Source organism: Sceloporus undulatus, chromosome 1, assembly GCF_019175285.1.
Source record: "Sceloporus undulatus isolate JIND9_A2432 ecotype Alabama chromosome 1, SceUnd_v1.1, whole genome shotgun sequence".
Classification (NCBI taxonomy): domain Eukaryota; kingdom Metazoa; phylum Chordata; class Lepidosauria; order Squamata; family Phrynosomatidae; genus Sceloporus; species Sceloporus undulatus.
The window spans coordinates 126,638,828-126,653,129 of record NC_056522.1 but is presented as its reverse complement, the minus strand read 5'-3'; the positions used below and the strand labels follow the sequence as shown (position 1 = coordinate 126,653,129).

The 14,302-nt window shown below is 38.7% G+C and overlaps 1 protein-coding gene across 3 annotated transcripts in view; it reads left to right on the top strand.

The window, feature by feature from the left end:
• The window catches only part of DDX43 (DEAD-box helicase 43), a 49,369-nt gene extending 43,241 nt beyond the window's left edge, over nt 1–6,128 (top strand). For all 3 annotated transcript variants that reach the window (XM_042463508.1, XM_042462643.1, XM_042461814.1), the window contains exons 13-16: nt 252–361; nt 842–980; nt 2,017–2,104; nt 5,289–6,128. In XM_042463508.1, coding sequence (XP_042319442.1) covers nt 252–361; nt 842–980; nt 2,017–2,104; nt 5,289–5,402 — 451 coding nt within the window. In that variant the 3' untranslated portion in view covers nt 5,403–6,128. The remainder of the gene's footprint in view (nt 1–251; nt 362–841; nt 981–2,016; nt 2,105–5,288) is intronic.
• Nucleotides 6,129–14,302: the final 8,174 nt, after the last annotated feature.

Genomic DNA, 14,302 nt, shown 5'->3' with positions numbered 1-14,302 from the left:
AAAGGATTTCAACCAGTTTGTGAGGCGTCTCTGTAAGTTTCTCCAAACTCTTACCTTTCCACTCAACTCCCTGTGACCCAGCCAGTATGATTCAGTAGCATCCCCAAATCCCCAAGGAATTTTTTAGAGGACTCCAAGGCTGACAGGAGGAAGGGTCAATAAGCTAAGGTTTCAATCTGAACCCCTAAAGGAATTTGCAGTGTAAGAACAAAGCTTTTCTGTGTGTTTATTTTTTTAATGTTTCCAATTAGTGCTGATGACCTATCAAGTGATTTCAGTCTTCAAGGAATTCCAGTTCAATCCTTACATGGCAATAGAGAACAGTGTGATCGTGAACAGGCCTTGGAGGACTTCAAAAAAGGTAAATTTAGAATTGACTAAAATCAGTTGTAACTTTTTTATTAAAAATTAATCGTTGTGTCTTTGGGGGGATAAGATAAATTACTCAACTATGAATAAAGGTTACCATGTAACAAAATGTATGAAGTCTTAACCAATATAACAAGAAAGTCATTAATAGTGAGGTGCTGTTGCTGCAGTGCATGGAATGTGATTTGGCATCTGCTCCTTATCTTTTGGTTTTGAAGTGTCTTGTAGAAAAAGGCCTTTCATGATGATTAAGCAGTTACTATTAGAAAGCTCTGAGCAGTACACTTAACTGACAAAATAAGGAATGTTTGTGTGTATGGTTGAACAGTGAACATTGTTTGTCTAGTCTTGTGTGCACACATATGTATGTCCCGTAGAAAATTAAAATTACATGTTTCCAAGTGAGTTCAAAACTTGCTACATTTAGATGTATACAAGATAGTCCATTTACTTCTCATTGTGCTTCTTCTAGGTACAGTTCGTATCTTGATAGCAACTGATCTAGCCTCCCGTGGGCTTGATGTACAAGATATCACTCATGTTTTTAATTTTGACTTCCCTCGCAATATTGAAGAGTACGTTCACAGAGTAGGTCGTACTGGTCGAGCAGGGTAAGTTAAGTATTAATATAGTGTGTGAGAACTCTGGAATGTCTCTGCATTACTGCTTGAAGGAATGGTGTTTTCTCTAGCCTATTTTACCTGGGTAGTCTGATAGAGGCTTATATTTGTCTAGGTTCTTGGGAAGCGTGTGAGACATCTCGCCATACAAATGCGAAACTAGCCATCTTGCTTAGAAACATGTTCCCTACCTCATGGAAAAAGCAGTGAGACTTAAATTTCTTTAAATGAAGCTAGTACATATATACCTTGCAGTTCATATCAAAAGTACCTGAAATCAGAAGAGGCTATATAGCCTATTTTTTCTCAGTACAATACAATCATTTCCTCACCTTTTCCACTGTAATGTGACTCACAGTGGCTTACAGCTTATTAAAAGCAGTACAAATTAAAAATTATACAAAACATTAGTTTAAAAAGTATAAATATGAAACTATTTTAAAAACAGGTTTAAAATCAGTAAAGTTAAAAACATTAAAATTTATTTTTTAAAAAATCAACAAAACAACCCAGCACATCACACTCAGTTTCCAGACAGAGTAAAAATGATTTACTTAATAAAAATGGTGAAAACTTTGCATATGTCTCCTGTATTTTACCTTGTGTGTAGCTTACAAAGCTATTAATTAGTTACAATCAAATATTTATCTGCCAAAATTTAAAAGAGCAATCTTGGATGAAGGTAGGTGTAATATTCTTTCAGAGAAACTGGCAGTCTTAGCCCTATCCATGTGCTTGTTTTTGAACATGGGTGGGTGAAGATAAAGACGTGCACCCCAGACCCACCTGTACCACTCATGACAACAAGTGGATGCAGGTATAGAATTCTGTGTGATCATAACACTTCCTTATCAAGGTTTTCAATCACATGGAACTCTGTATTTGTGGTCATCTAAATGTGTGGTTACAGCTCCTTTGAGGATCTTCACCAGTAAATTCAGGCGATTGGGAATGCAAGAATGCATCCCTGGCTCCTCCTTCTTTCTTCAGGAAAGAGTTTCTCTTAACTCTTCTGCTTTTTTCATAGACGCACAGGAGAAGCTATAACACTTGTGACAAGGAGTGACTGGCGAATTGCATCTGAATTGATTGAGATTCTAGAAAGAGGAAACCAGGTATTACAGTATTTGGCATATCTGAGCTGGGTACTAGATCTCTCTCTACATTTGTTACACTTTAGTCACCACACAAACAATAAGAGAATGTTATAGTATTGAAACTTAGTTTTAAATACTTATTTCACACATTTGTACTTCTGTGTATATTGCCAGGATGGGGAAGCCTTTCTGTGTAGCACTGCATTCCAACCCGGAGTGGACACATTCTATCACAGTGAAATAGATGAGACAAAGCATAGTTCTTTCAAGTTTGGACAGTTTTCAAAGCATAGGTCAAGTCTAGAAAAGTCTAATCAGAAGTAAGACCCAGTGCAATCCCTTCTCTTGTCTGCAGAGTGCAGATCAGTGATTTGCAAAATCTTTCTGGGCTTCAAAACATGGTTCATTTCTCTGCAATAAATAGATTCTGGGACTTTATTCTTGTTTCATCAGAATAAAGGCTTGCAAGCAGGTTAGAAATGTATTATGGAGATAACCCATATGTTCTCTATGGGTTCCGTAGAATGGCTTCTGTATCAAGGTTTAAGTGATAGTCAGGTTTATAACCCTTCAGTTACTGGGAAGATAAAGCCTGCTCTTTGAGTTAAATGTGAAAGCATACTAGTAGTCAGGGCAGTTCTTGTTAAACATCTGGTTGAAGGTGTGCTCCCAGTTAGTTCATTAGCAAAAATTATGTACTGACAATGATGAAAATCATTTTGACATCAAAGATAAACATTATCAGTTAATAATGCTGGAACCTGGCTACCAGAAAGTCAACTAGCATCACTACAGAATTTAACTGGAACATTTGTGTAAGAAAAAATCACCAATAAATAAATAAAACAAACAGTCATGATTGTTGCAATAATTCAACAATAAATTGTATAATTTATAACTAATACACTATCTTAAAATGTTGTGTTACGTGAGCATTATGAACACAGCTTCAAAGGGCCTATAGAATTATTTCAACAATATTGTGATAAAAGGTGATTAATGTAAGCTAAATTAAGATATTTGCAGTTAACAAACTTCATATTACAAAAGTGACAAGTAACAATGCCTAGCTGAGTGACTAGAGTGGCAGCCAGAGTAATGGGGTGAGTGCTTTTAGTGCAGTAATATCACTGGGACATTGTCCCTCTTGATGCTGAAATAATTGAAAAAGTCAGGGGCAAGGAACTTAGCCCGCTCAGATATTGCTGGACCACAGCTATTATCAACCCTAGCCAATCTTGATTAATGATAAATTACATAATTTGAAGTCCAACATTTTCTGGAGGGTAACACTTTCTCCACCCTGAAATACATGCCTAAACATAACAAAAGCCAAATTATAAACAGAAATGTATGCTCATACTTGTAAGTCCTAAAGTTAAGAAATCAGTAATAATTAGTTAATTCTAGATCCTTTAGTTCTAGCATAAAGTGCATGAAAGATCATAAGCTGTCATGTCCAGCAGGATACCAAAGTTCGGAAACCTTTATTAAGAAACTATAGATTCAATCTAGTGACTTTATCATGACTGACCAGCAATTGTTTACATTGGACTCTAAATCATGCATAATTTGAAAATCATGGTAGGAGTATTTCTCATTCGTTCTCAAATAATAATAAGAGCCACTTTGTCTAGCAGGAACATCTGCTTCATACCCCTTAGTACCATCATTTCCTCTTTTAGCTGTTGCACTTCGGTCTCTTGGGCCTCTTCTCCTGTCTGATCACAGAGCCTCCAACATTTGCATCCTGACTGGAGATATATCCAATTCTCCAGCACTCCCTCTGTTGAGCAGGCACTTGGCAATAACACAGTGGGAGTTCTTCCACCGATGGGGTGAGCATTGTCCAAGGTTCTCCTTCTGGATCTAGTCTCAGTCAGGCCCCCAGGACATTAGCCTCCACCATGGACCCTTCTCCAAAATCCAGCCCTTTGTCCAGCAGCCTGGTGTTGCTGTGGCTTCACCAACCACCAGCTGTGCAGTCATCTTCCAATTTTAGAGATTTACTGTCATTTTGCAAATGCATTGTGCATTGATCTAACATCAAAAAAGAAGAGTTCTAACAATCTATAAATCCAGCAGGATACCAAAGTTCAGAAACTCAGGCTCAGTAGTAAAACTCAGTAACCTTTATTAAGAAACTAGTATAGATCCAGTTTGATGATGTTCATTCATTGTCAGCACTGACAAGCAACCATTTACTAATTAAAGTATTGTACTACCGCTTTGATCTGGAGGAAAAGCGGTATACAAATAAAAATATTATTATTACAGTGGTGCCTCGGGTTACGAAATTAATTCGTTCCGCGGCCGCTTTCGTAACCCGAAAAGCCTTCGTAAGCCGAATTGCCATAGGCGCTAATGGGGAAAAGCCGCGTTTCGTGCGAAAAAGCCGAAAAAAGCACCAAAAATTTTCTTCGTATCCCGAAAAAACATTCGTAACCCGGAACAATGATTTCCTATGGGATTTTTTCGTATCCCGAAAATTTCGTAACCTGGGTATTTCGTATCCCGAGGTACCACTGTATTAATAATAATAATTAAAGCATTCACAATTTCAAAATCATGGCAGGATTATTTCTCATTCATTCCCAATTATCAAACAGATTTTTTTTTCATTCCCACACCGCCTCTTTACATTGGAACAGCTTTGGACATTCCTTCTGGAAGCTAGTGTCCTTTCCCTTGTTCTCTCACCACCTGCAAATATGATCACCATTGGACTATAATGCTAAACTATTACATAAACCATCACTCAAACATATCATGGAAGACAAGATGCCTGAGCAATTCCTGACACTGGCAAAGATGCTTTAGCACCTGCTGCATATAGTTACATACTTTTGGCCTGGTCAAAGGACCACAACAGTGGAATGAAGCCACCATACGTCAGCTACCAGTGTGGTGTTCACTTGTCCCCCTACCTTTAAATTTAGCCTTATATTGGAAGAATTACAAATGGTAGAACATCTGAGCCCTGTGTAGCTTTCAGTGAATGAGGCAGGCAGCTTTATTCTACTAGACAAATTTGTTTGAAACCACTCACTTGATAAAGTCCAGTTTCCATCCGTGCCAGAAAGCATAACCAATGATCAGGAACGATTTTTTTTTACTTTGAAACATATTCTACTTTTTACTTAGATGGCATATTTGAACATTGAATTAAACTATTGTTGATGTCGTTACCTAATTTTATCAGGTGATTCCAGAAGAACTAATTTTGATGGCTGAAAGATACAAGCAATTTCAACTGAAAAAAGAAATGCAAAGGGATTTGGTAAAGCCTTGTGGAAGATCACGGAAAGGTTTTTAATCCACATAAGTGATAATTTGAACACAATGAGTTTCTGTGAAAATGTTCATAATAATTTAAGTAGAAAATATAGGAGCCATGAAGTGATAAAATGTTGGGAGACAGGATATTTTCTTAAGGTACCTGATAAAATAACCAAACTAAAACTAGCTAACTGGTTGGGTACTGGCTAGTGACTGGATGGGAGATTACCTGAGAATCTTGTATATACTACCTTAAGTGCCAAATGTAGTAAATCCAGTTTAAGAATAACACTTAATGCCATATATCATGGTACCAGTTGATATTAATTGATTACATCATCCCCACTTTCAGATAAAAACTTGCACTAAAAGCAGTAACTGTCATGTCAGAATGTTTTGTATGCTTTTGTATGCCAACATCTTGATCAGTGCATTTAGAAATAATGGAAATTATGCTGGAAAGTTTTTTTTCCCTCAGAACTCTTTGCTTCAAGTCAATTGCAGTACTGTAGCAAATATATTTTGATTATTTTGTTAGATTTCAGGTTTTGATGCATTTTGTTGACAGCAAAGAACTCCATACTTTTGTTACTAGTACTGCATGTTAATTCTTGTTTCCTAGTTTAAAATTCTGTTAGATGGTAGAACTGTATTTCATACAATAATGTTACCAAAAGTTCTGTGATGTTCAAGAGAAATAACTGTGGCAAACAGATCCTTTCCTTCCCTAACTTTAATTAAAAATGAGACCTTTTCTTTCTGACTGCAGCATTGTTGTTGTTGTTTGTTGTTGTTTGTTTGTTTGTTTTTTTGGTAGTGTGTGATATAGTGATATTCCTAAATTTAGTAATTCTCTTTTATAGATTAAAGCTGAATCTATAAAAATGTGTAGAAAATTATAACTAGAACTTTGTTCAATAGCATTTTGCTTTTTGAACACTTGCATTAAAACTGAATGTTGCAAGAATAAAGGAATTATTTTCATTTGGTAAATAAAAAGTGCTGGAAGATTTACTTACTAAGTTAAAGCTCTGCTTGAACTTTTTTTACATATATGCTTGTCATATAGAATATTCAAGAATGAATTTGCCACATATACAGTAAGCTGGAATAATATTAGTACAGTGGACCCTTGTTATACGCTGGGGTTTGGTTCCAAGATCCCCCGTGTATAACAAAATCCGTGTATGCTCAAGTCCCATTAAATATAATGACATAGCAAAATGGTGTCCCTTATAAAAAATGGAAAATCAAGGTTTGATATTTGAAATTTATACTTTTTTTGAACATTTTCAAACCGTGTATGCTTGAATCCGTGTATAAGAAATCCGTGTATAAGAAGGGCCGACTGTAATACAGTATACAGTATACAGATGGGTTACACACATTATATAATCGCTGTGCACAACAAATGGTGATGGAAACAAAGCAAACATACCAGGGCACATTGGACAAAGTGTATATGATCCACAGTAGGGCTCTGGTCATTTTGTAAGGGAGCCTGATGGCCTGTTCAAAGCATATGCAGGCCCAATGTGCATTTAAAATTATGCAGTGGGTCGGCAGTCATGCATGATGAGGATTCATGTGTCATGCTACAGTGGGGTCAAGTATAGAGATTGCTTATTTATGCTGTGCTGTAGCAATGAAGAATCTCATCCATTATCTGTGTGTCTTCCACTATAGTTGTGCATTATGAACACTTCATCATAACTGGACTCAGTTATTAAATCACATATCTTGTTCTTTGCTCTGTGGGTTACACTTTTTTTCTCCTTAAATCATGGTCCAGTGCAGCAATCCCCAATCAGCGTGAGAAAGTTTTGTCATTATCACAAAATGACTGCCATTAGGGCTGGTATCTGTGGCAACCAGGACTGTACCCTTAATGGTAGAAAATCTGGAGGTGAAAGCCATGCCATCTGTGTAACTGTCACAATAAATGCATTTTGCACTGTTATTGAAAATTTTAGTATGGCTGAGTCTCCCTTATCCAAAATGCTTGAGACTTGAAATTTTTTAGATTTTGAAGTTTTTCAGATTCTGGAATATTTGCAGATACATAATGAGATATCTTCGAGATGGGACCCAAGTCTAAACACAAAATTCATTTATGTTTCAAATACACCTCACGTAGTTTTATACACAGTTTTATACACAGTATTTTTAATAATTGTGTGCATGAAACCAATTTTGTTTACATTGAACCATCAGAAAGCAAAGGTGTAATTATCTCAGCCACTATGTGGACAATTTTGGATTTGGAAATATTTTGGATTTCAAAATTCTGGATAAGGGAGTGTCAACCTGTACGGAACATATCAAAAGAAAATGTTCTGATATTCCCATTTCTAGCTAATGAGACTGATTTCAAGAACATTAAAATCTGAAAGGCCTATACAGTGGTACCTCGGGATACGAATTACCCAGGTTACGAATTTTTCGGGATACGAATAAATCCCATAGGGATTTATTGTTTCGGGTTACGAAGGTTTTTTCGGGTTACGAAAAAACCCTGGCGCTGTTTTAAATGGAGCCGCGGCAGAGCCGCGGCTTTTTTTCCATTAGCGCCTATGGCAATTCGGGTTACGAAGGTTTTTCGGGTTACGAAATTAGCCGCGGAACGAATTAATTTCGTAACCCGAGGGAGCACTGTATCAGAATTTTCTTTTCCCCTCCTTAACTTTGCTGCTACAGGTATTTAACTTCGTGAAATGTTGCCACTTCTCACAGCAGTATCCTTGAAAAGTTACTTTAAGAGGACACTTTATGTAAATTGTATAAATCTGCTTAAATTGTTTTTATTTTAAAGTTGACACTGTTCTCAACTGCTTTTACTTGTATACCACTGAGATCTCATAGGATAGGATACGATATAAATATTTTATTGAATAAAATAACACTGAATCCAAGAATTTGGATCTGGCTCCTCTGCACTTTTCAAGAGAGGAATAACAGCTCAGCATTGTTACTATATTAAAACCCAAATTCTCCTAGCCACAGTCCAGCACACCCCACAACCCTAGTACATGGCGGAAGCATAATGGTGGCCTCCTGTCCACACGGGGACCGCCATGATGTCACGCACGTGCTGTGTCCAAACGGTATGGTGCGTGTGTGACATCTCCGCACCGCCCCGGGCTGCTTTCAGTGGCCTGGCTACAGCACGGGAAGGAGCTTCAAAATTGAGATCCTTTTGGGCGTGCACGTTGTTCCCGCAGCAACCAAACAGCTGTGGGAACTATGCCAGGGAGAAAGGGGCCACCTTTCTCCCATGGCTCTGGCTCCCAGGGTGTCCAGGGGCATGAAGCCTCAAGGACTCCCGTTTTCCGTGCCACGGAGGAGCAGCATTTTGCCGGTGAGGCTGCCCTGCCCCCAATCTGGAGCAAAAAGGGGCGACACAGACCTGCCCCTTTGGGGCAGTATGTACCACACCCTAGTTTCAGTGGAGCCATTTCTGCAGCAGCCACTAGAGACCCACTCAAAGAATGGATATGTATAACACTGTCATTAGCAGGGGAATAAGGACAGTGACTTGAACTTTCTGAAATAGGCATTTTTTCAGTGATATTTCTTAAACCAAGGGTGAAGGTGCTCAACAATCAGAAAAGGAACATAATATACAACCAAAATGATTTTTTTTTAAAAAAAGATGGAAACAATACACAGAAGAGCTCTGTCAAAAATGTGAAAGGAAGAACGACACATGGGAAGAAGAAAGATGAACCTCAAATTTTAGAAAGCAAACTTAAAGCCACACTCACAGTAATTGGAAAGGATAAATCACCAAGAACAGATGGCACACCAATAGAATTTTTACAAGACACAGAGACAGCCAAGTTTAGTTTCAGCTGAAATACGCCAACAAATATGGAAAACAAAGCAGTGGCCCGCAGAAAGGAAGTAATCCATACATATTCCCATCCATAAAAAAGGAGACAAAAGATTGCAGTAATTACAGAACCATCACACTAATTTCCCATGCAAGCAATGTCTTGCTAAAAATTGTGCAACAAAGACTCCTATGGAGCATGAAATCCCTGAAGTGCACACTAGAATCAGGAAAATAGGCACTAGGGATCTTATTGGATAATGGAACTCACCAGGGAATTTCAGAAGAAAGCTTCTGACTGCATAGATCATGAAAAGCTATGGCATGCGTGTAGAGGCATGGGAGCACCACATCTGATTGTGCTGATGTGTAATCTGCTCAGGAGAAGAGGAACAGAATACGGAGAAACAGAATGGTTCCCATTCAGCAAAGGGGTCGTGAAAGGGTGCAAACTATCACCCTATTTATTCAACCTGTATGCAGAAAATACTGTGTGGAGAACAGGCTTAGAGACTTGGAAGAGTGAAGATCAGCAAATGAACATTAACAACTTAAGATATGCAGACAACACAATATTACTAGAAGAAACAAAGACCTGGAACAGTTACTGAAGTTCAAAGAGGAAAGTTCCAAGCTTGGATCTAGAATGTACGCAACTGGCAGGTTCATTTTATTTTACTCTATTTTATGTACAGCACTGTGTAAACCTACAGCGCTTTATAAATAAAGTTTAATAATAATAATTTATGCTAAACAGTAAAATAATTATAATGACTACAGAAGATCTAGAGGAATTCACCTTAGACAAGAAAATTGAAATAGTGAAAAAGTTCCCATAACGTGAATTAAATGTTGACTGGAATGGAGACTGTAGTCAAGAAATTAGAAAAAGACTAGAGCCCTTATCACACGAAGAGTTTTGCAGCTCTGATCTGAAGCCACTGCGGGTCCAACCATGCGAATTCACGTTAAAACGTGATGTATTATCTCACTTGATTGCTTTCTATGGGGGGGGTCGTTCTAAGGCAGATCCACAGTCAATCCAAAGTGACTCCTGATTTTTGGTAATTCGGTAACAAGTGAATTGACAAAAATTGTTTCCAAGCTCACTTCAATTTCAATCCAAATTGGTCTGGTGTGGAGTGCAACTTTGCTTCTGTCCTGGTACACACACACACACACCCAAACCTCCAAGGTCCCACGTTTCCCATGATGCTGCGCTGCAATTTTGCTTCATTTGCTTCCGGTACCCCTTCAAGAACGGAGGCTGCATAAAATTTCTTTAATAATAATAATAAAGGTGAACAAGGCACTGCAAAGTAATAATAATAGGTAATAATAGGTAATAAGTTATTAGTTTGCTGAGGCACCAGAGCTCTCTGGCAGAGAAGGCTCAATGTCTCATGACACTGGAGAATGGATTAGATTCAGGGAGGTGGTACTTTAGGGAGCATGGAGAATAAGGGAAACTGGATCATTTCTTCAACATCACCCTCCCTGCCAGCAGTGGAACCTTCCTGAGAGGAGAGAGCTAGCAACAGTTTTAACAGCTGTTTAAACACCACCTTCAATACTGAGACTATCTCAGAGCTCGCCTCCCTACTCAGCAACACTTGATTATCTTTCTATTAATTTTCTATTTCTAATACATTTCTCTTGCAAAACTGAAACCTTGACTCAGCAGGCACTGTTTCATCCAGCACAGCTGCCTTGCCTGCCTGAGGTATAAGACTGGGGCTTCTGCAGGAGACTCACCAGACAACATCCAGATTTATTAGCTACCTGTCTTTTTTGTTTTTGTTTTTTCTTTTCCTGTCCCTGTCAATTTAATATGAAGGATGTATTTTCCTAAAGGAGGGGATATACGGGGGTCAAGGAGCAGCCACTGGAGCCATTCGATGCAGAGGGAGATAAGGAGGGAGGAGACAATTAAAACACCAAGGAAGAGGAGAGCTCAAGAGGGTGCTTGTGGTCCCCAAGCTGTCTCCCAGTCCAAATAATATGGATAGCCTTGGTGACAGTCCCCCTGGGTTGAAGCTACTGCTGCTGAATGCCAGGTCAGTGAATGGTAAAACAGCTGCCATTCAGGACCTGATCCTGGAAGAACAAGGTGACCTAGCATGTATAACAGACCTGGTTGCATGAGGCTGGAGGAGTTAATCTCTCACCTTTGCCCACCAGGTTACTTTGTACAGCAGCAGGACAGATCTTGGAGGTGGGGAGTTGCAGTGGTTATCATGATTCCATCCCCCTGACTAGATGCTCCCTCACACAACCTGCGGATTTTGAGTGTGTTTATTTAAAAGTGGGCAGCTGGGACAGAATAGGCATTCTGTTGGTATACCACCCACTCTGCTGCACAACAGTCTCCCTTCCTGAGCTAACCGGGGTGGTCTCAGGGTTGGTGTTGGAGTCCTCGCATCTATTAGTGCTGGGAGACTTCAACACGCATGCTGAGACTGCCCTTTCATGAATAGCTCAAGACTTCATGGCCTCCATGACAACCATGGTTCAAAGAGCTGCTGCCAGGCTGTTAACAAGGGCAGATTACAGAGATCAAACAATGTCCCTTTTGAAACGGCTTCATTGGCTGCCAGTTTGTTTCTGGGCACAATTCAACGTGCTGCTAATTACCTATAAAGCCCTACATGGCTCAGGTCCACACTATTTGGCAAACTGTTTCTCTTGGCTATGAACTGACCCTTGAGATCCTCTGGAGAAGCCCTTCTCTCTGTCCCAACACCATCACAAACACGGTGGGGACACAAGAGAGGGCCTTCTTGGTGGCTGCCCCTAGACTCTGGAACTCCCTGCCCAGGGAGATCAGAACGGCTCCCTCATGATAGCCTTCCATCGGCAGATGAAGACCTACCTATTCACACAGGCATTTGAGGAATCGCTATAAGGACAGGCTGGGATGTTGGACCATTTTATAATTTTGTTACAGTTTCCCCCCCCCCCCTTTTTTATAGTTTTATCTTTTTAAAATATGTTTTATTCTTTTAATAACTATCTGTTTTAATACTATAATAATTTAATTCCTTTTTAATATACTTATTATTTATTATTTAATTTTATTTTTATGTTTTTAATTGTATTGTTTTTAATGCTGTGAAGCCACTCTGAGTCCCAGTCCTGGGAAAAGAGTGGGATACAAATAAATATAATAAATAAATAAATAAATTTCTGCACTCCTCCAAAATGGGTCTCCTTCAGATCCAAAGAATTTACTTCCAAGTAAACCTGCAGCTTCTATACTGATTATTTTGTAGTGAATTAATTTATTATTATTATTATTATTAAGGAAATATTATTATTCTTAATAAAAATTATTTCACTGCAAAATAATAATAATAATTTTGCCAGTGATATATTCGGATGAAGCAGAGGGCATGTAGGGATAGGTGACATTCCCTATCAGTCATGTGAGGCTAGCATTCACGTGAAACTTGAACCAGGAAGTGGCCCCCTTCACCCAGGAAGTGCAAAGGTTCATGATGCATTCAGACACCCACTGAGCATGCACAAGGGTCTCAATTCGAATTGGTGAATCCACATGGTATGTAGTGGTGTGGTAATTCAATGTGCACTTGCTCTGCTTTGACTCAGGAATCACATTTTCATTCTTCACGTGTGATAATTCATCACATGAACTGCCTTGGATTCGAATGACTCTGCTTCCCCTTCACTTTGGATTGGTTCTGGATTGGAGTTCCAGTTTCACGTGGGATAAGGGCCTAGGATTGGGAGGGACAGCAATGAAAGAACTGGACAAGATCCTAAGGTATTAATATATAGATCTGAACACTAAAGAGGATCATCCAAGCCATTGAATTTCTCATCACCACATATGGATATGAGAGCTGAGCAATGTAAAAAAGCCAATAGGAAGAAAATGAATTCATTTGAGATGCAGTGCTGGAGAAAAGTACTGAAAGTACCATGGACAGCCAAGAAGACAAACAAATGGGTTCTAGAATAAATCAAGCCCTAACTTTTTGGAAGCCAAGATGACTAAATTGAGGCTGTTGTATTTTGGCCACATCATGAGGAAAAATGAGTCATTAGAAAATATGATGATGCTGGGAAAGGTGGGAGGCAATAGAAAGAGAGGAAGACATGCCAGATTGTTAGACTCCATCAGGAAAGACAAGGGCCTGAACCTGCATGACTTCAGCAGAGAGGTTGGGGACAAGGGGTCTTAGAGATGTCTCAGCCACAGGGTCGCCATGTGTTGAAATTAACTTGAAGACAGTTCAAAACAAATTTCTTCAGATCTTCCCATTTCTAAAAATCTATTTTTTCCCCATAATATGCACTAAGAGTGAATGGATGTCAACACAATATAAGGCTTTTGGGTGTTTCTTAAAAAGTATTTTTATTCAAACACAAACATATTTCTTAATATAAAACACACATAGGGTTGCAACATAACAAGTACTACAAAAATAAAAATCTTACCTATTTTAACCTAAAACAACATACAAGGATAACAAACGTATAACCCTCTGCTCCCCCTAAACTGTAATCCCCGAAAACATAAACAAAAATAAGGCACATAAGTGAATACACATGGCTTCCAACTTACAAGCTTATGGTTATAATATTCTCATTCCTACTCCCTCTAATTCATAATAAAAACTACCTGTTTATGTTAATAATAACTATTCCAATATCATACTTTTACTTAACAGCATATTATATTTTGAATCCTATAACAATGCCAGCTCTTTATAAATGTCATAACACTTCCCCAATCTTGTTTTAACAAATCCAGAGGACAGGATCAAAATTCAAAATGACCTGAATAGACTAGAAAGCTGGGCCAAAGCTAACAAAATGAAATTCAACACGGAGACATGTAAGGTACTGCACTTAGGGCAGAAAAATAAAATGCACAGATATAGGATGGGTGACACCTGGCTGAATGAAACTACGTGTGAAAGGGATCTGGGAGTCCAAGTAGACCACAAGTTGAACACAAGTGAACAGTGCGATGCGGCAGCTAAAAAGGCCAATGCAATTTTAGGCTGCATCAATAAAAGTATAGTGTCTAGATCAAGAGAAGTAATAGTGCCACTCTATTCTGCTTTGGTCAGGCCCCA